Raw genomic sequence first — 26,428 nt, 5'->3', positions numbered from 1 at the left:
CGCTCCAGCTCATGTCTCCCACTTACATCACGTGCCCGTGACCCCGACGGCCTGTCCAGTCTGAAGTCCCTCCTCACGCTGACCTCACCTGCTCCTTTAAGTCCCTCATTTTACAGCTGAACACAGAGGGCCAAAGAAGGGACCTGGCCAGGCTCCCGTGAGGCCAGTGGTGGGCCCAGGGGCCCCATTCCTTTTAGCTGGGCCCCGAGGTCCCACCAGTGGCCTTGTCAGCGGCCAGCGAGGGAGGCCGAGAGTGGAGGTCATGGAAGGGAGGCAGCCAGGGGAGAGCCGGCATCCTGGGGCACTGACCTCCATCGTCGAACAGCCAGTAGATGTCGATGGTCTTCTTGCCCTGCTCCGACTGGAAGACTGTGCTGGCCTGCTCCTCCTGCACCAAGGCCTCGGGGTCCACTGCAGGAGCAGAGGGGCAGGTCAGGTGGGTGCGGAGCACAGGGAAAGGCCTGAGGCTGTCTGGGAACACAGCATGGGCTTGTGCACATGGTGGCTGGAAGCCCTTGCTGTGCGCATGCGCTGGGGACGCCCTCCTATGGGAGACTCCCGGGGCAGGGACCCCGGAAGAGCAGTGCTGGGATGTGCCCCTCCTCTGCTCCCAGCTTCTCTCTCCCTGGATTCTGGTTGGCTCCGGGGGTGGGACCATTCTCTTAAAAACTCCCCTGTGCCCCTCACAAATGCCCACAGGACACTCCCAGCCCCTGCACTGTTTCCCTGCTTCCCAGAGTGTTGTTGCCCCTCTGCATCGGAGCATGGCCAGGGGGCCCTTGGAGGGGCAGGACTTGGGCCCCAGAGCCTACTGGATGGTGTCCCACGATGCCTGGACTCTGAATTCTCCAGCAGGGCTGGAAATCTTTATCTTGCCCCTAGCCCCACTGCCCTACCAACTCCCTGTGACCCAATCCTAGGGGTTTCAGGTCACTGCCAAAAACAAAAATCTCCTGCCCTCGGCTGAGTTCCCCCGTGGCCCATCACTCAGTGCTCCCCAGGGTGAGAGCTCCCTGTGCCTCTGAGTTGGGGTGGGGGGACTGACCTGTGCCGGAGACAGACAGGTGGGCCCCGCCGGCCCTGGCTTCCTTGCTATCCTCTGCTGGATCAAACATAGGGTTAACTGAAAAAGAGGGGGAGCTTTGTACCCAGGCTTCTCTGGGGGCCCTCTTACCCTGGGGGAAGGTCCTGACTCTGCAGCTTCCACTGATCTGGTCTCTACCTCCCTGCACACTCCATGCACCCCCCACCAGCTTCCTGTCTGCTCAAACAAGGCATGCTCCTTCCCACCAGGTCTCAGCAGTGGGTGGGTGGCCTCAGAGCCAAGCGCCCTTTTTCCCCAGCCCTCTCCTTCTAGAAATAAGCGCCCTCCTCAGAGAGGCCCTCCTGCCCGCATTCCCCTCCATGTGGGCTTCCTCAGGACACCTCATGAGCTATCACTGCCTGCAATGAGTCCTGGGTCCACTGCGTTTCCCCCAGAATGTCAGCTCCTCCAGGGCAGACTTGGTTTTGTTCCCTGCTGCACGCCCAGCACCTAAAGCCACCTTGGTCAGGAGTGTGGCTGCTGCTCTGCAAATTCTGGTTGTGTAAATATTCATTGAACTACCAGCTGCCAGGCACACCCTCAGCCCATCGGTGACCTGGGTGAACAAGACCCAGGCTGGCCTGCAGCATCCGCTCCTCTCAGCATCACACCCCCCACCCCCATTGTCTTTATATGTGTTATTTCTATCACGCTTCTAAAAATAACGAGTTCAGATCTGTTTACATGTGGCCTTAAATGTAGCACATCTCCCTACTCTATCCCCAGCTTTCATGGCCTCTCTGTGTGTGTTTTCATGCTCTGGAGTCTTCACGTGGCTCTTCTCCCCGTCTTTTTCTCTCTCCTGTCTTAGTTCCTCTTTATCCCATCTGGTTACAAATGTTCCCATGGTGATTCGGGGAGCTGTGGTCCAGTCAAGCAAGGCCTTGAACTAGTCACATCCCCTTTCAGGACCTCAGTTTCTCCTTTTAGAAATCTGATGATTTCCATCAAAAACTGACTTTCTAGGAGTCTGTGACCTTTTATTCCTTACTAATTTCCCCCTGTCCTCCCTGAACCACTTGGAAAAAAAAATGGGTTCTAGAGCTTCCTGGGATCCTGTTGTCTTTGACAGGGGTGTCAAGAAGGGGGGTACTCACTGTGCGCCTGCATCACCTCTGAGATGTTGAGGCCCTCACGCATCCTCATGACACAGACACCGTAGTTGAGATCAAAAGCGTCGCTGGAGAGAGAGGTCATGGGGTCAACCTGCTCTCGGCCCCGCCCCCAGCCCCCAGCCCCCAGGAGGCCTGTCTAGAGCTGACCCTGCCTCCCACCATACCCTTCTCCTCTCTGGGCCTCAGTCTCCCATCTGTTTAACGTGCAGGCAGGACCGGAGAGGTGGCCAGGACCCCTCTAGCTCTACTGTCTGAGGCACTGTGGATCCTGCAGACCCTCTTGGGGGAAACTGAGTCGGGCCAGTCTCGGAACCAGCCCTGTCCTCCTGATTGTTGCTGTTGCTCAGTTGCTAAGTAGTGTCTGACTGTCGACCCCATGGACTAGACTGTAGCATGCCAGGCCTCCCTGTCCTTCACTATCTCCCGGAGTTTACTCAAACTCGTGTCTATTGAGTCGGTGATGCCATCCAGCCATCTCATCCTCTGTCACCCCCTTCTCTTCCTGCCTTCAATCTTTCCCAGCATCAGGGTCTTTTCCAATGAGTCAGTTCTTCACATCAGGTGGCCATAGTATTAGAGTTTCAGCTTCAGCATCAGTCCTTCCAGTGAATATTCGGGGTTGATTTCCTTTAGGATTAACTGGTTTGATCTCCTTGCAGTCCAAGGGACTCTCAAGAGTCTTCTCCAGCACCACAGTTTGAAAGCATCACACGTGGCTCATCTTCACATCTCTACCAACAGAGGTGGGGATGGGAATTGCTACTCCCATTTGACAGATGCAAAATCTAAGTTTTAGGGAGTAACTTGTCTATGACCACACGCTAAGGAAGTGGCCAGTTCAGATCGGCCTCACTCATGAAGACAGCAGTGGGCTGTCTGTATGGTATGTCTGGAAGACTCCCACCCCACAAGTATATTAACTGCCTGGTTGACAGGGTGCCCAAGAGCCCACCATCAGGGCTAATCTACTAGGCTAAGCACTGCCCTCTCTGAACTCTAATCACAAGTCTCTGGGACAGGGCCCTTTAGGCTTCAGCAGTTTGGAGTTTTGGCATATTGAAGCCACTATGTAGGGGTTCCTACAGAGTGGGTATGTACTGCCTCCTGTTGTGATTTTGCTAGAGGCAGTGAGATGCACTGCTCAGTCATACAGCTGGTTCCCAGCAGACCTGGAAGCCAGGCCCAGGTCCCCAACACTCAGCCTCATGCTTGTTAAATGCCCCAGCACACTGCCTCTCCATACCCCATCAAGGCAGAAAAGCAGCTCAGGCAGGCATTTTCTGGACTTTGCACAGCAAGAAATGAAAGAGAACGGGTTTGGAGTTAACCCTGAAATCCCAGGGAGTTTATCCCCTGGTCCCATTCCCCAGCTTGTCGCCTCCTCGGAGGCCTGGTTTCAGTGGTACCACCTCACAGCTTGAGAGCTGGGTATTTGCAGGTCTTCTGCAGCCCCCAGGTAAGCACACGATTTTCACCTAAAAACTCACATTTTTGACTTTCTGAAAAACTAGAAGACCTGGCAACACTGGGTCCTCATTTCTGCCTGGCACAATTAGCTGGAGCCAGGGAACACCTGTTCCTTTCCGTTTGCCACAGTCCCCACTGTTCCCTGATGCCCCACACCTGGCCCACTTCACTGTTACTTACCTGTTCTCTGCCAATCTGGGTGCCTATGACCCACGGGACAGGGTGGGGGACCCTCCGTCTGTCTTTTCTTCCTCAGCTTTGAACCAGTGGACTCAGCTTCTTATAGCGCCCACTGCTTCCCCTCTCCTTCCCAAGGCCCAGGAAACGCCAAAGGCCCAAGTCAAGAGGCCTCAGGCCCTGCCCCGCCTGGTGACCTCACTCACTGCAGGATGCCAATGTAGTCTTCCACCGTGGCTGGGTGAGCCGACTGCCAGTTCTTCTTGAATCCGATCACCAGAATGTTGGGCTTCATCCTCCCGAGACCTGCGGCCTGCCACAGGGTGGGGATGTGGTGACGGGTCAGGCCTCTGTTCTGTGACTAGGGTGGAACTTGGTCTCAGCCCAGTTTCCCTCTCCGCCATGGAGTGGGGGCTCAGGAGAAATATCTCCCAGTTCAAGGTCCTCGTTGCCTGGATACACCCATGAGAAAGGTGAAGCTATAGCCAGAGTTATTCCCTGAGGCATCTGCAAGCAGGGCTAACAGCTGGACTGTCCCATTAGTTCTGGATTATCCCAGCTACTATTTATTTATGGAATTATTTCCTGTAACAGGGCACTTGAATTTGGATGTCAAGCTTAGAGTACTCCTGGGTCACCTAATCCATACATCTTTTATATTTCTCTTTTTTTAATGTTAAATTTTTTTTTTAATTTTTGAGGTAAAGTTTACATAACATAAAATCAACCATTTAAAAGTGTATAATTCAGTGGCATTTAATACATTTAAAATATCACACAATCATAACTTCTACCTCTGCTCCAAGTAGTTTTATAATCCCAATAGGAGAGCTTGTCTGCTCTTTTTTAATCTTGAGAAATACTGGAAACTATTGAAAAGGAGTCCCCTATGTTGACTCAGAATTAACAACTGTTATTTTATCCATGCATCCCACTTTACAAATAAGAACACTGAGCAATAAAAGGAATTGCCTGAATGGAATGTTCTAGAACTTGACCCGAGTGGTGGTTTCATAGCACTGAGTGGTGTCTGCATTTGTAAACATATATCAAACTCTACACTATTTCACTTTGCTGTCTGTAGATTATATCATTAAAAAGTCCCCAAACCACAAAATGTGTCAGCAGCTCCCACCGGTCTCCAAGGCAGTGTCCCCGGGGTCCTGGGCACTTGGAGAAGGTGCCCTGAATCAGCACATCCAGAGAGGGGGAGGAAGGTGAGACTCCCATTGCAGCAAAAGGGGCTTAAACTAGCCCACCGGGGCATCCCACTTCCAGGTTGCCAAGCAAGTAGTAAGGCCTCTGGGGAAGCCCCAGGCCCACCCACCTGCATGAGAACCTGGACACCGCTGCGGAGGTCCTCGGCGAGCACGTCGGAGTAGAAGGCTTTGATCTTCCTCTTGTTCAGCCACTTGGTGTGCCCGTTGGCGATGAGCCGGAGCTCAGGCATCCTCTGTTTGCGGGGGCCCTGTGGGTGGCAGGGACACATGACCTCAGGGGTGGCCTTTACCCTCTGACCTGAGACACAGTTCCTCTCTTGCCCTGGAGGTTGTCCCCTGGGCTCACTGCTGGTTTCCTTTACAGAATTAGGGGAAAAAAAGAGGAGGAGGAGGGCTTCCCTGTGGCTCAGCTGGTAAAGAATCTGCCTGCAATGAGGGAGACCTGGGTTCGATTCCTGGGTTGGGGAGATTCCCTGGAGAAGAGGAAGGCTACCCACTCCAGTATTCTGGCCTGAAGAATATAGTCCATAGGGTCGCAAAGAGTCAGACACACGAGGACTGAGCGGGAAGGCCAGGAGGAAGATGGAGGGAGCAGGTGAGGGGCTGGGCAGTGGGGAGAAGCCAGTGACAGGGACAGGGAAGGGGAGAGAGCCTGTCCAGGCTCCACAGCCCCTCCTTCAGCCCCTACCTCACCCTACCCCACGCCCACCCTTGGGGGTGGACCCGGTGCCCAAAGGCTCCTCCAGGAACACAGCCCCACCCTCCCTGCAGGGGACACTCACCATGAGCACATGGCCACAGATCATCAGGCTGAGGTTCCGGGTGAAGGTGCCCACGAAGTCCACCAGGGCCGGGCGGAAGTTGGGGGGCCCCGTGAGCACCAGGCACTGGGGGCTGAGGAGGGGAAGGGAAAGAGCAATTAGGACAGAGTTGGGGGTGTGGATGCCAAATAGAGTTGCTCCAGGCATTGTCCCATCTCCAGGACTCCCTTCCTAAGCAGAGGAACCAGCCCGTGGTCCTCCCATCCATGAGTCCTTTCCAGCTCTCTCTGTGGCCAGCCACCACACTGGGTGTTCCTTGTCCCTCCTGTTCAGGCCACCACAAGCTCCCCTGGGGCGAACCTCCCTCCTGCTGCTCCACCTAGTGTCCCTGCTCCGCCCAGCACAGCATGGTGTGAGCAGAATCAAGACTGCGAGTAGGGAGGCCCCTCACTCATGAGATCACTGTGTTACTGGGTAGAAGAGGCAGCCAAGGCTCACAGTCAAGGGTCACTACCAGACTCAGTTGGAACCAGACAAAACTGGCCATTCACCAGCTGTGTGAGTTGGGGCCCATCACTTAACCTCTCCTTGCTTCAGTGTTCTCATCTGTGAATGGGGTTAGCAGTTTCATATACCTCAGAGGGTTGTGCCGACGCTGTGTAGGTCACCTAGCATAGGATTGACACCTAGATACGTCCGATCATTAACATTGTGATCTGTTGGGAAAGGGATTCTGGAGGTACAATTTCCCTCACTTAGGAGGGGAATCAGCTTTGAAGAGTACTTGGGAGAGGCTCAGCACAGTCAGCCTCACAAATTATAACATCAGAGCACCCTTACAAACACAGGTGGCACTTAGAATCTGTAGGTTCTACATCTGCAGGTTCAACCAAGTGTGGCGGGGACTTCCCTGGCGGCCCAGTGGCTAAGACTCTGCACTCCTAATGCAGGGGGCCCGGGTCCACCCCTGGTTGAAGAACTAGATACCACATGCTGCAACTAAAGATTCTGCACACTGAAACAAAGATCAAAGATCCCACGTGCTGCAAATAAGACCCAGCGTGGCCAGAAAATATTTTTTAAAAAATCAAGCATGGAGATTGAATCTGGATGTGGGACAGTGGACAGCAAGGGCCAAACGTACTAGGCTTTCTACGTAAGGGACCTCAGCACCTGAGGATGTTGGTATCTGGGCAGGGGATGGGAGGTGGGGCTGGATCCAGGCCCCGGTGGACACGGAGGGATGTCCGTGTTGTCTGTTTTTATCGCGCAGAGCATATTCCACTGTGGAACTTAGGTACAGAGAGGCCACTAGACTTGCTTGGGCCCCACTGGGCAGCATCTACTCTGGTCTCCTGACTGCTGGGCGATGCTTCCCGACCCTGCTCCCTCTCCGAGAAGGGGCCGTGCCCATCCTGGGTCTGCTGGTCAGGTGTCAGGTCTTGGCTGGGGATCTCCAGAGCAGGGTCAGAGCCAGCCCTGCACCCCAGGCACCCCGAGCCCGTGCTCACCGGTAGTTCTTGATGTGGTCCTCCACCTCATTGAGACCCACAGAGTAGCTCAGGGCCAGGTTGTAGGAGCCCGCCTGTACCGAGGAGCCCCAGTTCACCTCTGAGGTTAGAAGTCACGGGAGAAACCAGACATTAAGTACAAGGGAGGGAATGTTGACCTTTAGGAAGCAAACACTCATGGGAGCAGTTGACAGCCTGTAGTTCTGTTCCTAACCTTTGCACTTACAATATGGCTACACGCTCAAACATTATACATTACATCAAGCTATTGAACTCTACAAACTAGTCTCCTCCTTTGACAAACAGACCTTCACAATGACCTGGAAGGCCAAGTTCAACTTGAAAGTTCTAGGCTTTCCTGGAGTTCTTTATCTCACTCTGAGAGTGCTGTCTCCTGGGATCTTTGCCTGCCTGCGTGTAGACACCCCTGCCCCTGTGTCCAGGCTCTGACTGCCTGCCTTTCTATCAGGCAGCCCCTGGTCTGGTACGCACACCAGCAGGCCAGCCACTCTCCGGAGGTTGGACCTGAGCAGGCAATTCCAGGTCCTGGGTGTCCAGCAGGGGGTGGTGTGGGCTCTGAGTGGGCACACTCCCTGGGGGCTCCTCACCCCATGGGGAGGGATGAGGCTGGAGGACCAGAGGGAGCCCTTGGGAGCACAGACTCTGAGACAGGCCCTCTGGCTGAGCTGATGGGCAGGCTGGCTCAGCAGCCTCAGGGCGAGAAGGGGACGCCTGACCCCCAGGGCCGCCTGAGACACACACCTGGCTTCTTGTAGATCACATAGAGCAGGAGGAAGAGGACCACGCCGATGGCGATGAGGGCCGCCCACCAGGTGAGGAGGAACATGATGACCACGGAGATGATCGCCCCAAACAGCGCTGCCCACTTGCTGTAGTATCGGAACGAGGGTCTCCACCCTGGTGGGGGGCACAGGGCTCGGGGGTACACTCAACACTCTGGAGTCTCCCTCTGAGCCAGCACAGCTGGGCAGGGTCGGGGTGGCAATGCCCATAGTGCCCAGAGCCGGGGTCCCAGCCTTTGCCCACCCATCTTGCTTCCTGGGATTGGGCTTGGAAGCACTGATAGAGCCACACGCCTGCTTTGGTTGGCACCCTCCCACGTGAACAGGCTGTACCAAAGGACAGGCATCCGGCTCTGGCCAAATATGGCCACAGGACACCCAGCGTCAGCAACACTGCTGGCTTCCGGGGCTCGCACAGAGCCAAGGGGGTGAATGGAGGGGAAGGAGTTAATTCTGCAAGGCCCATATCTGCAGCTGTGCCAGGGCCACCACTAGTGAAAGCCACCCCACGGCACAACTCCAGGGCACCGTGGTCCACGGTCTAGGGAAAAGGTGGCTCAGGGACCAGCTTATTAGCAGTTTCAGGCCAATTGGAAAAAGTCTTCCTGGAAGACTCTTTGCTGCCATCTGCCAGAAAGTATTCATAATAAACATATAAATCTATGATGTCGTGAGTGGCGCCCCCTGGAGTTGGGCAAGTGCAACCTGCAGCCTCTCTGGTGATTTTCTTCCCTCTCTTGGGAACCAGGTTCCTGACTCCCTTAAATCTGGGGGAGGAAGGCAAGAGAAAAGTCTCTGCACGCTGTAAACAGTGTATGAATCCATGCAGAATGTATGTACATTGTAAGTGCCTGATAAAGGATAGCTGTTATTATTATTATTGGAAAGTTACCTTTAATTGACTTCAGTTTGACAGATGACCTTGGTCTTCCCACCTGCATCCATGTCTTCCACGCCCCCTCTCCATACCCCAGCCCCAAGTGTCACTTCCCATGGAGAGATGAGGGCCTTGCTTACCAGGAGAGTTGGTGATGGAGGCATGGAAGCAGCTGAAGTTGATGAGGGCGTAGGAGCACAGGAAGAAATTGGAGATGATGGGGGCGATGGTGTTGAGCTCAGCTTCAGGGACCCAAGGGAGAGAGGAGACAGTCTGTTGGGCAGCTCCATCACAGAGTCCCCAGAATCCTCCCTCTCAGGGTAAGGGAATGCCAGATGGGCCACCAAGGCTCAGTCTCAGCTTTCTCATCTGTGAAAGGGGCCCATCATTTTGTGAATCTCAAAGCCCATTGTTTCGTAACAATGGAGGATGGAGAGGAATGCAAGGGTGGATCCTGTCAGGCTACAGGATGACCCAGGACAGTGACTGTCACTTCTTTTGTGACCACAAATTGTAATAAGAAATACATCTTACAACGCAACCCAAGACACATGCCATCTGTTATCTGAAACCTTGGGGCCATATCACAGTTCCATCTGCAGTGGAAGCCTGCTCAAGACCTGACTCCTGCCCTTCCCTGTCTGGCGAGCCCCCTGCCCTGGCACCCTGGCACACTTCTGCACATGAATCCTTGTCTCAGGGCCTGCTTCTGCACGATCCCCTAACAAGACAAGCGCCTCTGTGTGCCGGGTCTTCTGCACACAAGTCCATTGAATCAGCACAAGAACCTGACCAGGAACATCTGAGATCACTGTCCTCCGTCTGAGGTCCAGTCAGAACCACCCAGATGAAAGGACATCAGATTGGAGGAGGGGGTGGACCGCAGGGTGAGCAGGAAACAAGCAACAACATCCGGGACCCCGGACCTGACCAGGTGTTTCCAGCCCTGGGTGTGGCCCTCCTGCCTCTTCATCTGGTGTAAGACCCAGTCTGGAACGTTTCCCTCGAATGGAAGTGGGGGTAGATCACTAGGCTATGTCTCCTGGGTTGGCGGTGCCGGCCTAAGTCGCAGGGATTCAGCTGTGGCAGGAAAGTGCCCCCCAGCCAGGGGAGGTTAACCAGTCACTGACCCTGGCCCCATTCCTGCATCGGGAAGAGGGTCAGGGGTCTTCATGGCCACTGCTTTTGCTTGGTCGGGTCACCTCTCTCCTGGCAAGTTCTGCCTTGTTGGCTAAACTTCAGAAAGTACTGGGGAGTGGGCACACATGAGCGTATGCATATATGAATGCGTGTGTGTGTGTGTACATACGTGGTCTCTTCCTGCCCATCAGCGACACACCCTCTACGCATTGTTGCTCCCATTTTGCAGACAAAGAAACCGAGGCTCTGGGAGGTGAAGTACCTTCTCCAAGGTCACTCACCTGGCACATGGCAAAGCCAGGATAGAGGTCAGTCTAGCTAACTGATTAACTGGGCTCTTTCTCCAAGGGCATCCCCTGTCTCAGACCCCAAGGGACCCAGTAGCTCAAGGTCTGAGAAATGAGGCTGGTGTAGCTTCTGCACCTACAGAGATAGTGACCCAGCTGCTTGTATCAGCTCCCGAGGAGCAATCAGTCGCTTGCCCTGTGCTCCCAGTGTTTCCTGGGGGCTGGTTCAGACCTGGGGAGGGAGGGCCCAGACGCTAGCACACAGGAGGGCAGAACCAGGGAAAGCAGGTTGGGCCCTGCCCTGTGGCCAGCCGGAGAGGTGGCGGCCCTGCGTGCCCTCGGCCACTCACCGATGATGATGAAGGCCACAGCGATGGCATAGGCCAGCAGGTAGCCGCGCACCGGCTCGTTGTTCTTGCCATAGCCTTTGCCGAAGAAGCCAATGAGCGGGTACAGCTGGTCCAGGCACAGGCACTGTGGGCACAGGGCGACACGCTCACCCCTGGCCGGGACCTGCCCGTCCCCTCCCCTGCGGCCACCTGGACCCCAGCCCCTGCTTGCTCTCTCCGTGACCTCAGCAGGGCACTTCCTGGCTTCTGTCTCTGTGAAAGCAGGGGATATCCCGCCCTCTCCACTTCACCACGAAGACTGAAAGGGGGCTGATCACATCGGAGGGAGACTGGGAGGGTGGGCTGCAGACGGGGTGCCAGACTGTGCAGGGAGGGTGCGGGATGGGAAAGGTGGGTGTTCTTCAAAGCTCAGTGCAGCAAGGGGGCTGCTTCCTGCAAGCCTTTGGTTTCCCAGCTCCTTTCCTTCCCATCTAGACACGAGGTCACATGACTCCTCCGGCCTCTGGAGGTCACCTGGCCTCTCAGACTCTCCCGCCCCCTCCTGAGGCCTCACCTGGAAGACTTTGGCGGCAGAGACGAGACAGGCCAGGGCAGAGGAAAGGGTGGCCCCAAAGATGCCAGCTGTGATCAGGGGTGCGAAGCCTGACACCATGCTCATAGTCTGCGGGGACATGGGGTTCAGACCTCCGAGGTGAGGGGTGGGCCCAGAGCCCCCACCCGGGTCACCCCAGTCCCCATGGCAAGCAGGGGCTCCGTCTGGAAGCTTCCACCTGAGCCTGCAACCCTCACTGGGGACCCAGTGCCTGCGGGGGCAGGAACTGGGCCCGGAGCCCCTATCTGAAGCTCTTTCCCCAACCTTGAGCCATCCCCCCAAGCCTTGTCTTCTCCAGCCCGTTCCAGCCTCCACCCGGCCCTCCTGGCGTCCGGTGGGGCTGCGCGTGCCTGGTAGTAGTTGATGAGGCCGTAGCGGCAGCTGCGCTGCTGGGCGCACTCGGTGAAGTTCCAGCCGTAGCCACAGGCCAGCCCCTCGCAGGCGCCTGAGCCGGGGGTCACCGTGTCATTCAGCCCCCCAGAGGCATCTCGAACCACACAGGAGCCTGGGGAGGAAGGAGGGTGTGGGGAGGTCTCCCTCCCTTCCTCCCTCCTCCCCTGCCACCCGGAAAATGCCGGTCACTTCTGCAGAGGGCGAGATGCTGCTGCTGGGCCAGCTCTTCCTTTACTTTGTAATAATGATAATCATTTTAGCTCTATGTGGGAGCACTTTCGACATGCCAGGCCCTGTGTTAAGCATGTTAAACACTCCTGGGAAGCAGGTATTTCTATTATTTTTGTTGTTGTTGCTATTCTATAGAGGCACAAGGAGCCTAAGTGACCCGAGGTCACAGTGTCCTCCTTATGAGGGAGACCTGACTCTCAGGCCCCGAGTGGCTATGACTGGGCCACGTCCCTTGGCCATCTGTGAGCAGCTCACCTCGCACGGTGGTACTGAGAGCAAGAGCGTGTGTGAGGGTCTCAGTGAGAGGCGAGTGTCAACAGCCCAGGCCTGGGTCCAAAGCCCACCTCTACCACTCAGGCTGTGTGACCTTCGGCGGGTCACTTGACCTCTCTGAGCCCTTGCTTTCTCCTCCATCAAAAGGCAGAAATGACCAGTGCCTGGATTAAATGTAATAAGGCATGTAAAGGACTGAGCACGTGATAATAAGTCAGTTGCTAGAATAATCTTCCTCATTCTCAGCATCACTATTTTCACTATTATTCCTAGAGTTGGAGCTTGATTTTTCTTTTCTTTTTTTTTTTGGAGCTTGATTTTTCCTACAGGATTTTACACCCTTGAATCTGTAACCTGAGGTTTGAAGGGATCAGAGGAGCCTCGTCTGACCCCACATCTCCACCACAAACTACCTCCCACCATAAAGATGTTCTGGTTGCCACCATGGTGCCCCCCACAAAATAAAATCCACGGCTCCACTTCCTGGTGTTGCCATGCCTTCCCGGCGCGGCCCTCCCTGTTAGAGAGCCGACTGCACCCTGTGGCCCCTCCAGTGCTCTGGGCTGTCAGCTTACCGATGGTGGCCGAGATGGCCAGGTAGGAGACAGTGGTCCAGAAAATGGCCATGAGTGTTCCCTTGGGGATGGCTACTGCAGGGTCCTGGAGGAGAGAGGGAGGGAGAGGGGGGTCAGGCAGCCCCACCCAGGCCCTGCCCTTGTCAGGCTGAGGGTGGGGCCACCACCCCTGGCCCCTCACAGCCCTTTCCCAAGGGGCATCTAGAGATTGAGCACCCACAGAGGAGGACGGGAAAGAAAGAGGGTGGCGGCTGAGACCACACCCAGGGCCCTGGGAGCCAGAGGCAGGGAGAGGAACTCCTAGCAGTTCCTCTGGTCCCTGAGGACACCTGGCCAGTGCTTGCCCTGGGGGCGGCGAGGGGGAGGGCTCCGGAATCAGCTTGTGTGCGTGCATGAGTGCTCAGCTCTGTTTGACTCTGTGCGACCCCATGGAATTCTCCAGGCAAGAATACTGGAGTGGGTTGCCATTTTCTTCTCCAGGGGATCTTTCTGAGCCAGGGATCGAGCTCATGGCTCCCTCGTCTCCTCACTGGCAGGCAGATTTCTTATGACTGAGCCACCTGGGAAGCCCCCTGAGCCATCCTGCCTGCGGTCAGATTCAGATGATCACTGGGCAGCCTGCCTGTCCTCCCAGGCCTCGGCCCCTCCAGCCTCACAGGGATGCTGGCGAAACAAACCCATCCTTGTCAAGCTCCTAGACCAGGACCCAACTCATCAGTTGGGTTTGCTGCGTGTAATCCCCATTATGTGTCAAGTGATTTGTTTGATTACATAGCCAGGAATATATAGACCAGGCCCCAGCTTCCTCCTTCCTCTCAGAAGAAGAACTCTGCTGGTGCTTTCCTGGCAGCAACAGCAGACGTTCACAGCCACATCACGTGCTTCTCTCTTCCAGGCGCTTCTTCAAGCACAACTTCCTGAGAGGCGGCTGGTGGGGAAACTGAGGCCAGGGAGCCAGGAGGAGGGCCCAGTTTGCAGAGCCTTAAGCAGCTCAGCCCTGACATGTCGAGGTCCATAGCCTCAGGCCCACCCCCAGGCGGCACTGGTCCTGGGTGGAAGGATATAGGCTGGGGGTTTTACAGCAGGTTTCTGGTCTAGGTATAGACCCCAGCCTGGAGGGGAAGGCCACGTCAGCCATGGGAAGTCAACCTGCCCGCCTTCCCTGGGCCATTCTGCTCGCCACTCAGCTGGCAGATGCAGAAAGCATCAGAGGTGACAAAACTTGGAGGGACCGTGACACTGTTCAAGTTCATGGACAAGTCAAAACAAAGCTGGCCATGGTCTAGCTCTCTGCCTCAAACACCGGGGGCCTGAGGTGGAACCCGTGGTCACTCTGTGATGACGAGGCCCTGAGGCCTGGCCCAAGGGAGGAGGTACAGTGGGATCTTGCCCACACAGGGCAGATGGTGTGCCCACCACAGGGAGGACCACAGTGCACTGGGGAGCAAGGTGAGGAGACGCTGCCAGAACCCCAGAAGGCCTCATGGTGGAGGGTCGACTGAGGGCACTCTGAAGGCGCTGGGTGGGGAGGAAGGGGGTGGCAGGCCAGAGAGAAGTGGGAGCAGAGGTGCCGAGCTGAGGGAGGCTGGAGTCTCTGGAGCATCCTAGCTCTGAGGTCTCTGCTCTGCAGCTGTGGTCCAGCCAGCCCTGCCCTGAGAACCAGGAGGGCTCGCTAGGTCAAGCACACAGGGTCCCTGGGCCCAAGGCCAACAGACCAGGTCAACGTCCCATCTCACCTATGATGGGATGAATAGTGTCTCCAAAAATTCACATTTATCTAGAACCTTAGAATAGGGCCTTATGTGGAAATAGCATCTTTGCAAATGCAATTAGTTAAGATGAGGTCATACGGGATGAGGTGGGTCCTCCGTCCAATGACCTGGTCCTTGTAAGAGGAGGAGAGATCACAGAGACATGCAGAGGAAAGAAGGCCACTTGAGGACAGAGGCTGAGACTGGAGGGAGGCAGCTACAAGCTGAGGAGCCCTGGGATTGTTGGAAGCCTCTAGAAGCTGGGAAAGATTAAAGGCAGGAGGAGAAGTGGTCAAAGGACGAGATGGTTGGATGGCATCCCCGACTCAATGGACATGAGTTTGAGCAAAGTCCAGGAGATGGTGAAGAACAGGGAAGCCTGGTGTGCTGCCGTCCATGGGGTCGCAAAGAGTCGGACATGACTGAACGACTGAACAACAAAAGAAGTTGGAAGAGGCAGGGAAGGATTCTTCCCTAGAGCCTTCAGAGGAGCACAGACTCTACAGACACCTTTGTTTGGACTTTTGGCTCCTAGAACTGTGTGAGAATAAATTTTCCCTGTCATCAGTCACCAAGTGGGTGGTAATGCATTATAGCACCCATGGGAAGTGAATACACGAGGCCTCCATCCCGCCCTCACATCTTGGTCTGAAGTCTCAGAGCCCAGCTCACAGGTCAGGAGTATCTGGGTCCACATCCTGCCTAGCTCTCGCTGGCTGTGCACCTTAAGACCAGTCCCTTACCCTCTCTGGGCCTCAGCAGCCTCCCTACTCACCTGTGAAATGAGAGTAGGCTGGCACATAGCAAGTGCACAAGCCAGCTCACCAATGTGAGCGGTGAGGTGTGAGCTGTGTGGTCACACCGCCTGGCACAGATCCCACGGCAGTCACTAGGAAGTCCCTTGTCTCGGTCCCCATCTCCCCATCAGAAAATTGACTTCATAATAACGCTTTCCTTGGCTTTAGCACAGGGTGGTTGTGAAAAGGAGACCTCCCTGATACTGTGGTCATGAGACTGCTCTGTAAGTGCTAAAGGGTTGGGGGATGCACAGGGTGAATGGAGACAATGACATCTTTGTCATCACCCCTTTAGGGCTCGGCTCCCATGTCACCTTCTCAGGGCTCTCTGGCCACCTTAGTCCCACCGCCGCCCCAGGGATTCCCTCCCTGCTTCTCTGCTTGCTTTCTCTCCCCATCACTCAGCCACCATCAGGCAAACTACACGTTTCACTTATTTATTTGCCGATTGTCTCCCCACGAGGCATGTGAGCTCTGTGAGGGTGGGAGTCTGTGTGTTTTGTTTACTGCTGTTTACTTCCTGTCCACAAGACACTGGCATCAAACCAGGGGCTCAAAAAATACTGGGTGAGTGATGAAGTTGTGATGAAGTTGAGCCTTCGGTATTCTAGAAACTTGGCATTCCAGCTCCTCTGCCCTCTGTGTGCAGGGCCCTGGGCAAGCCCCCGAGCCTCTCAGAGCTGGGTCTGCTCCTCTGTAACGTGGGGACAGTGAAGCTAGAAGACTATGGTGGCACCAAGGGTATTATTTGTAAAGCAGGAGGCACCCGGACTTCCCCGGTGGTCCAGTGGCTAAGACTCCGAGCTCCTAATGCAGGGGGCCTGGAATTGATCCCTGGTCAGGGATCTAGATCCCACGTGCCTCAGCTAAGGCCTGGAACAGCCAAATAAATAAATTAATTTAAAAAAAAAAAAAAGGAAGGAGGCATTGTGCTGGCCACAAAATGACACTGACCTTGACAACTGGCCCTTGGCACTTCCTCTGGGCTAGGCACCGTGCTAGCAGATTATGTAAATTAGCACGCTGAACCCTTCCTGCTCTGTGAAGACATGGCTGTGTGAGTCCCATTTTACAGCTGGGGAAGCTGAGGCCCAGAGAGGTTTTTAAGGGACTTGCATAAAGTCCCCACGAACAGGACTACTCTTTGCTGAGGACGTGCTGTCCCAAGGAATGGGCAAGGGGCCAGAGCCAGGAGGAAAGGGCCCCTTTAGGGCGCGAAGGCATTTAAGACAGAAGAAGGTACCCCTACCACCCCTAGCTCCGAAACAGCTGCTGGGCCCTGATGACTGCACACTGGGCTGGTCAGTAATCTAAGAAGCTTGATGAAGCATCTAGATAAATCCCCAGGCTGCGATTTCTACGACAGGGCTGGGAGAGGGAACCAGGCCACTGAGCACATGCCTGCGCTCTGCCAGGAGCTCAGGACAGGCAGACCAAGCCCCTGCTGGCCGCTGCCCAGAGAAGCGAGGGAAATGGCAAACACAGCCTCCCTCTGAATTCCAGAGCCAGGCTGCATTCGAGAATGCCTCCAACGCACGATTCTTAATTCATTCAAGAACGTGATCAGGGAGCACTTTCAAGCAGACCTGGAGGTGGAGGGTAAGGGTTCCCAGCACAGAGCCAGGCTCCTCTCTCTTCATCCCCACGTGTGTACCAGCTCCTTGGTTAACCCCTGCTGGAGAGGGCTCCGCCGGCACCAGCTTCACCTCCACCCAGAAGTGTTGCTGGAGCTCCTGCCACCTCAGCCCGCACGTCTCCCCCACTTTATTACATACTCAACTTCTGCTCTTACACTTCCCGTTTGCCATATCCCACCACTATCCACTCGACAAACAGGCACCAGGCACCTAGTGCTCGCCAGACTCGCAGCTGGGAATGGGGACACAGAGCGAACCCTCAGCTCTCCAGATGCGGGGGGGACAGAGACGTAAGTGGCCTGGCACCCCTACCCTAGGGGAACTGTGACGCTGACAACAGGGCAGGGAGAGATGTCAGGATGGAGGTGTTAATCTGCAGGAGGGACAGATCTTTGCAAGGTGAAGAAACGAAGAGGGGGAGCCCCAGGTGGAGAGCACAGCAGAGGCAGCGGTGGGGAGGAGGAACAGGGGAACGGGGGCAAAGCAGTAGATCCTGAGGGCTGGGCAGGGGTCACGGAAACAGCAAAAGTTCCTCTGGGGCTGGGGCCTCCCAGCCCAAGACAAGGAGCCTGCCCGATCAGGATGGTGGAGGGCCCGGGGAGGCTGTGCCTGATTCTGTCTGAGTGTTGGAAGGTCAAGCTGGCTCAGTCTTCCCCTTAGGCTGGGAGTGCCAGGGTCAATGGAGGAGACCAGCCCATTTTGGGGGTGGCATTCAAGGCCTAGAGCGTTGTGGTGCCAGTAAACCTCCTTGGAATTGAATGGCCTGAATGGGATGGATTTGGGCTGGTCTGGATTGAGTTGAGCTGAAGTTTAAAAGCTCTGGCCCTGGGGGCTCAGTGCCCAGCCCAGTAGGACATCCTGGGAGGAAGGAGCAGGAAGTGGGAGAGATGGACATCCTGCTCACCTTGAGGTCCCCAGAGATGTTGGCTCCTGCCAGGATACCTGTGGCCGAGGGGAAGAAGATGGAAAACATCCCGAAGAAGCTGCCGTCCATGCCTCTCCATTCAGGCACCAAGTTTTGGACAAAAATGTCCGCTGGAAAAATGAGGCCTGAGTCAGGGCCTCCTGGAAGGTCCGGCACCGCTTGCTGGGCCCAGCCAGGCAGGCAGGGGGCTCCCATGGCAGCTCGTGCCTCCCCGTGTAACTGAGCAGGATCCTACGAGGCCTTCCCAGAATAGACCCCTGCCCATGTCCTCTGCCTGCCTTTTGTCTGGTAGGGAGAAAACTTTAGTCAAAGACGAAATTTAATCAGAGAACTGAGAAGATGTAGAGAGAACGGAAAACAGTCAAGTAAGACAAAATAATAATAATTTAGCCATTAAACAAAGTACCTCCTCTTTTGCCACAAGGGCTGTAGATAATATTCTGAGCCAAATCCTTTCCAACTGTTCTGCAGCCACTGACACCCCCACCAGGTGGGAGAAGTTAACTGCATGCTGCCCACAAGTACGTAGACCCCAGACCAGCTGGAACCAGAAGGTTGATGATGCTGACTCCCGACCCACCTCACCACCAGCCAATCAGGAGAAGGTCCTCGAGCTGGTTACACCCCCACAGCCCCCTCCCTCTCCCTGTCTTTATAAACCTTTCCCTGAAAGCCTTCAGGGAGTTTGGGTCTTTTAAGCATTAGCTGTCTTGAACTCTGCTTGGTGCCCTGCAATGAACATTGCACTTTCCATCACCACAACCAGTAGATGGGGTTTACTGCACACAGGCAAGTGGACACAAATTTGGCAAGGTAACAGAGCCCTCAGAATGGGCCAGATAGGTGGGGCAGACTGTCTCTATCTCCAGAGCCACAGGCGGGGCTCCAACCCACATGTACCTCGGTAGCTGAAGAAGCCTTTGGAGGCCTTCTCCTCGGATGGGGGGATCAGTGTCCCCACCAGATAGTTGGCGAACGAGACCATGATGACGAGGAAGAAGAGCACCTGGGCCTGGGGGGAGAGGAGCCTGGAGGTCAGACAGCCTGGCCCTGCCTGTTCAGGGAGCCCCAGCAGGGAAGAGCTTGCCCAGGTCCCTCACTCTCTCATTCATTCAACACCTATTATGCTGCAGCCAAGCTCCTGTCTTGCAGACAAATAAGGAAGGTGAATCTAGTGAATGAACGGGGGTGTTACGGGGACTGGGTTGGGGCTCCTTTAGCAGGGTGGCCTGGGAAGATGTCTTCAGGTTCCTAGAGGAGGAGGGTGAGGGAGCAGCAGCATGACAGGGGCATTAGCTTGCTGCGTTCAAGGAACTGGGAGAAGATGTGGAGTTGGAGGTCAGAGGGTGAAGGTGAGGAGGGGATACAGGGCCATGCTCGCCAAGCCTGCCGCTGAGGCCTGACTTCTCTCCCCTTGTTTCATGCTGAACCTCTGATCTGGGGCTGGGCCCAGGTTCAGAGGATGCTCACATTTCCCTAGGCCCTGTTACAGTAAGGTGTGGCCATGGACTGCGTTCCGGCCAATGGGATATGAGCAGAAGGAATATGTATAACTGCCAGGCTGGGCCGGAAAAGTAAAGGGAGGGAGGACAGGGATTTTCTCCTTTTCACCCCCTTTCCCCTTCCTGGGGCTTCCCTGGTGGCGCAGTGGGAAAAAATCTGCCTGCCAATGCAGGAGACAGAAGATTTCATCCCTGGGCTGGGAAGATCCCCTGGAGGAGGAAATGGCTGCTGGCTGGGCTGTGGCCATGGAAGTGGGGGCTGTCACGGGCCAGGCAGATGAAGGCCGCACCCCAGGGGTGGAGAGGCCACAGGATGGAAGGAGCCTGGGTACCCCCCACACACCCTGCGGCCACACACACCCGAGAGAGAAACAAACAACTCTGGCTTGAGGCTCCCTTCCTTGGGGTCTCTGTCACCCGGCAGAGCTCAGGACCCGGCTGATACACACAAGAGATGGAAGCAGGAGCAGGCCCCAGGACTCCGGCTTCTGCACTTGACCTTGCCCAGCCCCCTCTCCAACCTCCTGCCCTCACCTTGGACTCCCACTCCATGCCAGCAAGGGAGATGGCCAGCAGAACAGTGACGGTGACCACGCCGATGATGCGGATGTCATTGGTGGGGTCCACGATGGGCGAGCCATACTCCTGGGGGAGGGGACAGGCCAGGCTGCGTGCTGTCTCCACACACCCCACCCCTCCAGGCTCCTCCACCTTGATTTACCTCATTTATGGGTGTCTGCTTACAGGAACACACACACTCAACCCCCTTCCCTGCCAACAGGCCCTCCATAGCAACTGCTGCATGGGCCTGGCAATTTGGCCCTAAAGGCAACACGCACCCTGGAAGGTGGTTTCTGGGAATAGTCTTTATTTGCTGAGATCATCATAGTCACCTGCAGTTGTCAGACTGTGGCTTTGGTCCCTGATGGGAAAGCTGGGCAGAGAGAGGCAGGAAGGCCTGGCACAGATGGGGTGGGGGAGGATGCGGCAGGCCACCTGAGCTCCCTCTGCCCAGGCTCCCGCCCCTGCCTCACCTGGAGCAGGTCCCGCACAGTCTCTGCAAAGCCCACGGTGTGCATGGCCACGCCCACGGCATTGGCGAAAGCAAAAATGAGGCCAATGGAGCCGCCTAGCTCTGGGCCAAGACTCCGGGAGATGAGGAAGTAGGTGCCACCTGTAGGGGACAGAGTCAGGAGCCACGACACAAGAGGAATTGTCTGGCTGGGATGGACTTGGGGTAGGCAGAGCTGAGGCTGGGAGGAGGTGAGCATGGGACCCAGTGGTCCATGGGGGAGGAAAGACCCAAGGCCACCCCGTGGGTGTGGAGAGACTGCCCAAAGCGTACATCTGCAACCAGAAGAAGCATTCCCCGTTTGGGCCGGGGTGGAGGGTAGGGAGTGGTTCAGAGATCTGCCCCCGGGGTGAAGACTCAGGGTCCTACCAGAGGAGGATCTGGGGGCTGGGGTGGGGCCTACCTGACTTGACCTTGCCGTTGGTGGAGATGGCGGAGATGGAGAGGCCCGTGATGGAGGTCACGGTGACCGAGAGCAGGATGATGATCCAGGTCAGGACTGTGGGGGCGGGGATGTGATTGCCCCAAAACTCAGTCAGAGCATTTCCAGAATGAGAAGCCTGAGTCAGCCAACCGATTCACCACGGGACTTAAGTTACTTTCCTTCTCTGAGTTTCAGTGTTCTCATCTGAAAAACGGGTCTCTGTCTACCTCATGGTATATTCTGAAGAGCCAGGGAGTTGATAAGCCAACGTGTAAAGGATCTTAAGATATGGATGGGGAAGTATTTTTTTTTTTAATAATAAATAATAGTTACCTCTTGCTGAGCACCTCTGGGTGCCAAACCCTCTGCCGTTTTACGCACATCAGAGGAACAGTTATTGCCACAATTTGCTAATGAGGAAACTAAGGCTCAGAGAGGTTAAATGCTTGTCCAAGGTCACACAGCATGCTACAGAACCAGCAGCTGCTCTGTCCTTAGTGAGAGGTCCTAACCCAGAAGCTCTGTGGGAGAAATTTGGCTCCAAGAGGTTGACTTCCTGAGGGCAAACTGAGCCAGGGAGAGCCCCCAGGCCTGCCGACCCACATGCAGTGCTCCTCGACCGCACTGCCCTGACCTCAGCCACTGCAGGGCCCCGGGGGGCTCCATAACCCGAGTTCAAGCCTGGGAGGACCAGGCCCCTTCCCCCGCATGCCAGAGGCAGCACTTACCAATGCCGGCCTGGGCGGTAATCCAGGGGAGCCGCAGATACAGAATCACACCCCAGATATTGAGCATGCAGCGGATCTGGGAGGAGAGGGGCGTCAGAGGCCACCTGGGGGCCGGGTACCCCAAGATCAAACACATACATCCCTGTCCCCAGTCATGGCCGGGCATCAAGCACCTAGGGGACACCTGGGCTCTTTCTTTGCTTCACCCACTTGAGCGGGTACCCACTTCAGTGCCTCTCTGGTTCTATGGGGCAGGGAGGGGAGGGGTACCCAGAGACCCACCTGTCCCTCCCACCACTCTCCTGCCCTCCTTCCATCGAGGCCTGAGGATGGGCGGCAAGTCTAACACCCGTCACCCCGCCCCAAGCCCAGGGTCCTGTGTCTGCCAGCCCCAGTCATGGCCCAGTGGCCAGCTGTTGGCCCACAGCCTGGCATTTAGGGAGAACTAGGCAAATGCCAGCTGAGCTGATGCCCCACATACAAGCAGAAGTCATGGCTCAGGTTGCTGTGATGTCAGCTTCCAAATTTAAAGCCAAGCTGGAGACCACAGCTGAGGCTGGAATTCCCACATGGGAGGGAGGTGGTGGTCTTTGGAGTGGGACAGGTGGCAATTACAAGTTCTGGAGATTTCTTTTTTCTTTTAGTCTTTAAAATTTTTAAATTTAATTTAAAAAAATTGAGGTATAGTTGATTTACAATATTGTATTACTTTCACATGTACAACAGAGTGATCCAAAATTTTAGGCCAGGAGATGGCGAAGGCCTGCATATGTGCTGAGGTACTGAATGGGGCCCACACAAGGCTCTGAGCACCAAGGGAGGGAAGGAGGCCAGACGCTGGATCTAGGGGGAGGGGTGACCATTCAGATGGAGAAAGGCACAGCCTGCAGAGAGTTGAAAGAGTTAAGGTCAGAACCCAGGCCTCCTGCCTCCCAGAGTGGGACTAAAGCTTTCTCCTAGACCTCATGTGACCCCCTCTGTAAAGTCCCATAAAGTCTTTCAAAGCCAAATTCATTAGATTGTTTGCTGTCTCAGTGGGACCTAACACGGCAAACCATCTCCTCATCGTGGAGAATGAGAGAACAGTTGTGGAGTTGTGTGTTAGGTGCTGCCCTCTCGTGGCTCTTAGGGGGAAAAAGTTTCTCCCAATAACTCCAAGGCAGGCATTGATTCATGCACTTTATATCTAATAATTTGTTTAATGCTGATCATTTCATAGATGAAGAAAGAGAGGCATGGACAGGTCACACGATGAGTGGAGCAGTCAAACAGAGATCCACCCCAGGGCCAGGCCTCAGTCTCGGGGGGTAAATGGAGGTCAGGAAACAAAAAGGGAGAGAAAATCTGAGATTGCTTTGCAGATGGGGAAACTGGGTCGTGGGTCTGCCTTGACCACTGCCTAATGAGAGTCAGAGCTGAGCTTGAATGGAGCTCTGTCTCCCCAACCCCCATCCCTGGACGTTCCATCCACTCACCATCACCCCTTTGACCCAGCCAAAGCGCACGGGCTCCTCAGGGTTCTTCTCACCGTTGATACCTGCCTCATCCTCCACCAGCCCATCAGTCATCTCATGGCTGGGCCGGCTGTCAAAGGCAAGGGCATGCAGGTGGCTGCCTTCCTGCTGGGAGCCCAGAGACCACGGGTCAGGCAGGCTGGGGTCAGGACAATCCAGCTCCCTAGCTCCTCCACCATTCAGCCTCCGAGGAAGCACACCTAGTAAGCCCCCTCTCTGCTGCAGACCCTCCCTACCCCTCTTTCCTCATCTCCTTTAGGTGTGTGAAACCTCTCTAAACTACTGGGAACTCATTACTTCTCTGGGAAACCCTAGATTGCTTGACTGGGTTGCCAAAGACTGGGCAATAAACATTACAACATGTGCCCAGAGGCTTACAGCTCCCATGCCCACATTTCACATGGGCCTCTCAGCCCACGAGGAAGACCGTTCTTGTCTTCCATGGAGACCCCTCTGTGTCCCCATGACACAGATGACAGAGCTGAGGCTTAGAGAGGTTAGGTAACCGGTCGAGGTCACACAGCAGGAAGGTCTGCTCCTCTGGGATGGTGTTTACCTTAAGGAAGGAGTGCAGGTCGGCCAGCGTGGGCCGGACCTTTCGGGGCTCACCAGGCAGGGCGCTGTTGGCATAGTGCTCGTAGGCGGGCACCACATCGATAGTGTTGTAGCCAAAGGTGCGATTGTAGAAGGTATTGCCGTGGGTCAGGTGGCTGGGGTGGCTGCTGTCATAGGCGGCCGGTGGGGGGGGTTCTTCGCCCCCCAGCAATGTGCTGATGGTGAAGCGCCCACTGCACAGAGCAGGGTCCCTGGGCGCCTCCGACACTGGCAGCTCTGCCATCGTGGGCTCTGGGCGTCAGGGGAGGGGTCCAGGGTCGACGAGGACACACAGGGTGGCTTTATAGGCTGGGTCCACAGCAGGGAGGAGACGGGGAGGTTGGCCCAAACCGCCCACAGCTGGTCAGCAAGGTCCCTGGACAGGGTGGGAGGCAGAGCACGTGCCCATTGCTGTCCTGCCCACCATCTGATCACAGAGATAGAAACTGGCCTTGGACTGGAAGCCGGGGCTGGCGAAGCCCCTGGGTCCTAGGGAGGCTCTCCTGAGTCTGGGGGCAGCAGACATCTGCAGCTGAATCCCAGGAAGGAGTGGACCCATAGGGACACTATGAGGGACCCCAGAGACAGCCTGATGACCCTCAGAAACTTGTGTCAGTTTTATTTACTTAGCATTTTGAATAGCTGAGTGGTGTGACATTTAAAACTGTGTGTGTGTGCTCACTCAGTCGTGTCCAACTCTTTGCGACCCCTTGGCCTATAGCCCACTAGGCTCCTCTCTTTATGGGATTTTCCAGGCAAGAATACTAGAATGGGTTGCCATTTCCTACTTGAGGGGATTCCCAACCCAGGGATCAAACCTCCATCTCTTGAATCTGCATTGGCAGGCAGAGTCCTTACTGCTGTGCCACCTGCAAAGCCCCATTTAAAACAATACACACACACATATATAAAAGGTTAGTTTCTCTTACTCAGACCCAAGTCTAATACGTCCTCCCAGAGGTTATCTCAGAACGTTTACGCCCTTAGGTACCAGCAGCCCTAAGCAGAGTTCAGCAGGTCCCAGGTGTGATCTGCAGTTACCAGGGGACCAATGAGCCCCTGGGGCTTGTGGCTGCAAGACTCGTGGACACCGACCCCACGCACACCGCTTATAGGGCCACTGGGGTATGGAGCCCAAGGAGCCAGCCCTCACCCCTTACCCAAGAGCAACCAGCTCCCACGGCAGGCAGCGGGCCAGGCAGGCTTGTTTTGCCAGCATTCCTGAGGTCAACCTTTGAATGCACAGTGGCCATGAGGGCATCAGTCTGGTCACCAGAGACACAAGAAGCCAAGGCAGGGTGGGGAGCTGAACTTTGAGTCATAGAGGATGAAACAGAAGTAGCTCAGGGTTTGAAGAGATGAGTTAGTGTGGTGGATGATGCTCTGCCAGAAAAGGACATCCCCCAGCTGCTGGGAGGAGTCTCGGCATCTGCCCCTATGGGAATAGCCTTGCCTATGGCTAAACTCCCCCGTGGAGCTCTCCTCCAATGATGGGTGTGGGATGCAGAGGCCTGGTGCCCTGCCCCCGGCTGCAAAGGCCCACCCCAGCTCCAGAGGTCCCTGGGGTCAGCTGAGGCTTTGTCTCCACAGCAGCCCGTGGCTCCCTTTGCTTCTGTCCTGCTGCCTGTCTCCTCCCCACGCCAGCTGCCAGCGGGGTGAAGGCTCCGTGGTGAGGACTCCAGGGCCAGGACTCCGGGTCAGTTTTCCACCTTCCCTGCAGCCCCCACCCGACCCGCTAATTCCTCCTTCCCTCCCATAGGGCCTCAGGGCAGCGCTTACAGATCTTATCGGCCTCTCCATCAAGACAGGCTGATTAAACTGCCACTTGACTGGTGAAAATCACAGCTGCCCAACACCCCCTCACACTGTCCCCGGAGCAGCTGTGGAAAATTCCTGATTAAGATCTCAGGAGAGGAAGTGGCCGGATTCCAGCAGCACCGGGGGCCCATGCCGAGTGAGGGGCCACCGCTTTGCTGGGTGACCTTGAGAAAACCACTTCCTCTCCCCTTCGCCATTCCCAGGCCTGGGTCAGCTGCGAGGTTCCTCCCAGCACTGGAAGCATTTGCTGTTTCAAGAAGCCTTCCCCATTGCCCTCCCCCATCCCTACATCTCTCTAGGGTGGGGTGGGATTTAAGCAGGACCCCCCGAAAGGCGTATCAGTCGGAGAATTGAAGGGACTGTCGGAACTCTGTGTCCCAAGTCACAGACCCCCCACCCACCCACCAAGAAGGGGGCTTCCTACCCTTGAGTGGGCATCTATCACTTTGAGAAATGTTCACAGGGGCACTCTTCTTGATGGGGGCACAGCATGGTCACACACGACTCCTGCCTTCCAGGGTTCTGAGACCTGGGAGAGGGAGTCACAGGACCCCTGAGCAAAGCCCTGGGATGTGGCCGCGGGGGCCGTCAGGCTCCCTTCTCAGTCGTCAGTTGATCCGGGGCTCTGAGCAGGTTGCCTGGTCTTGTTGAACCTTTGCCATCAGTAGCCACGTGGAAGCGACACCCACGCCAGTGCGGCTCTCACTCACCCAAGGGCCCCTGTCCTCTCCTGCTTCTCGGAGGAGGGAGAATGGGGCAACAAAGGAACAGGAAAGACCCACTGCTGGGAAACTCCCTGGGCACAGGGGG

General features: G+C 55.8%; 1 protein-coding gene across 13 annotated transcripts in view; it reads right to left on the bottom strand.

Annotated features, from left to right (window-relative positions):
* The window catches only part of SLC12A3 (solute carrier family 12 member 3), a 40,119-nt gene extending 16,030 nt beyond the window's left edge, over positions 1-24,089 (bottom strand). Inside the window, exons 1-21 of one of the 13 annotated variants that reach the window (XM_086350750.1) lie at positions 23,763-24,089; positions 23,168-23,314; positions 21,693-21,768; positions 20,944-21,039; positions 20,503-20,642; positions 20,003-20,113; positions 18,867-18,978; positions 17,946-18,076; positions 12,857-12,941; positions 11,735-11,889; positions 11,346-11,453; positions 10,793-10,916; positions 9,156-9,257; positions 8,098-8,253; positions 7,336-7,435; positions 5,846-5,957; positions 5,171-5,311; positions 4,050-4,156; positions 2,182-2,264; positions 1,046-1,123; positions 310-411 (exon numbers count right to left, since the gene is read on the bottom strand). In XM_086350750.1, the coding sequence (XP_086206876.1) occupies positions 310-411; positions 1,046-1,123; positions 2,182-2,264; positions 4,050-4,156; positions 5,171-5,311; positions 5,846-5,957; positions 7,336-7,435; positions 8,098-8,253; positions 9,156-9,257; positions 10,793-10,916; positions 11,346-11,453; positions 11,735-11,889; positions 12,857-12,941; positions 17,946-18,076; positions 18,867-18,978; positions 20,003-20,113; positions 20,503-20,642; positions 20,944-21,039; positions 21,693-21,768; positions 23,168-23,314; positions 23,763-24,044 (2,548 nt within the window). In that variant the 5' untranslated portion in view covers positions 24,045-24,089. Of the gene's footprint in view, positions 1-309; positions 412-1,045; positions 1,124-2,181; positions 2,265-4,049; positions 4,157-5,170; positions 5,312-5,845; positions 5,958-7,335; positions 7,436-8,097; positions 8,254-9,155; positions 9,258-10,792; positions 10,917-11,345; positions 11,454-11,734; positions 11,890-12,856; positions 12,942-17,945; positions 18,077-18,372; positions 18,505-18,866; positions 18,979-20,002; positions 20,114-20,502; positions 20,643-20,943; positions 21,040-21,692; positions 21,769-23,167; positions 23,315-23,762 lie in introns of those variants that run through there. The other 12 variants (XM_086350752.1, XM_086350753.1, XM_086350751.1 and 9 more) reach the window with 12 other exon arrangements.
* Positions 24,090-26,428: the final 2,339 nt, after the last annotated feature.

The sequence above is a fragment of the Bos grunniens genome, chromosome 18 (genome assembly GCF_055505025.1).
Source record: "Bos grunniens cultivar Pamir isolate PY7600 chromosome 18, Bosgru_T2T1.0, whole genome shotgun sequence".
Taxonomy (NCBI): Eukaryota; Metazoa; Chordata; class Mammalia; order Artiodactyla; family Bovidae; genus Bos; species Bos grunniens.
This window is presented reverse-complemented; position numbering and strand designations above follow the sequence as displayed.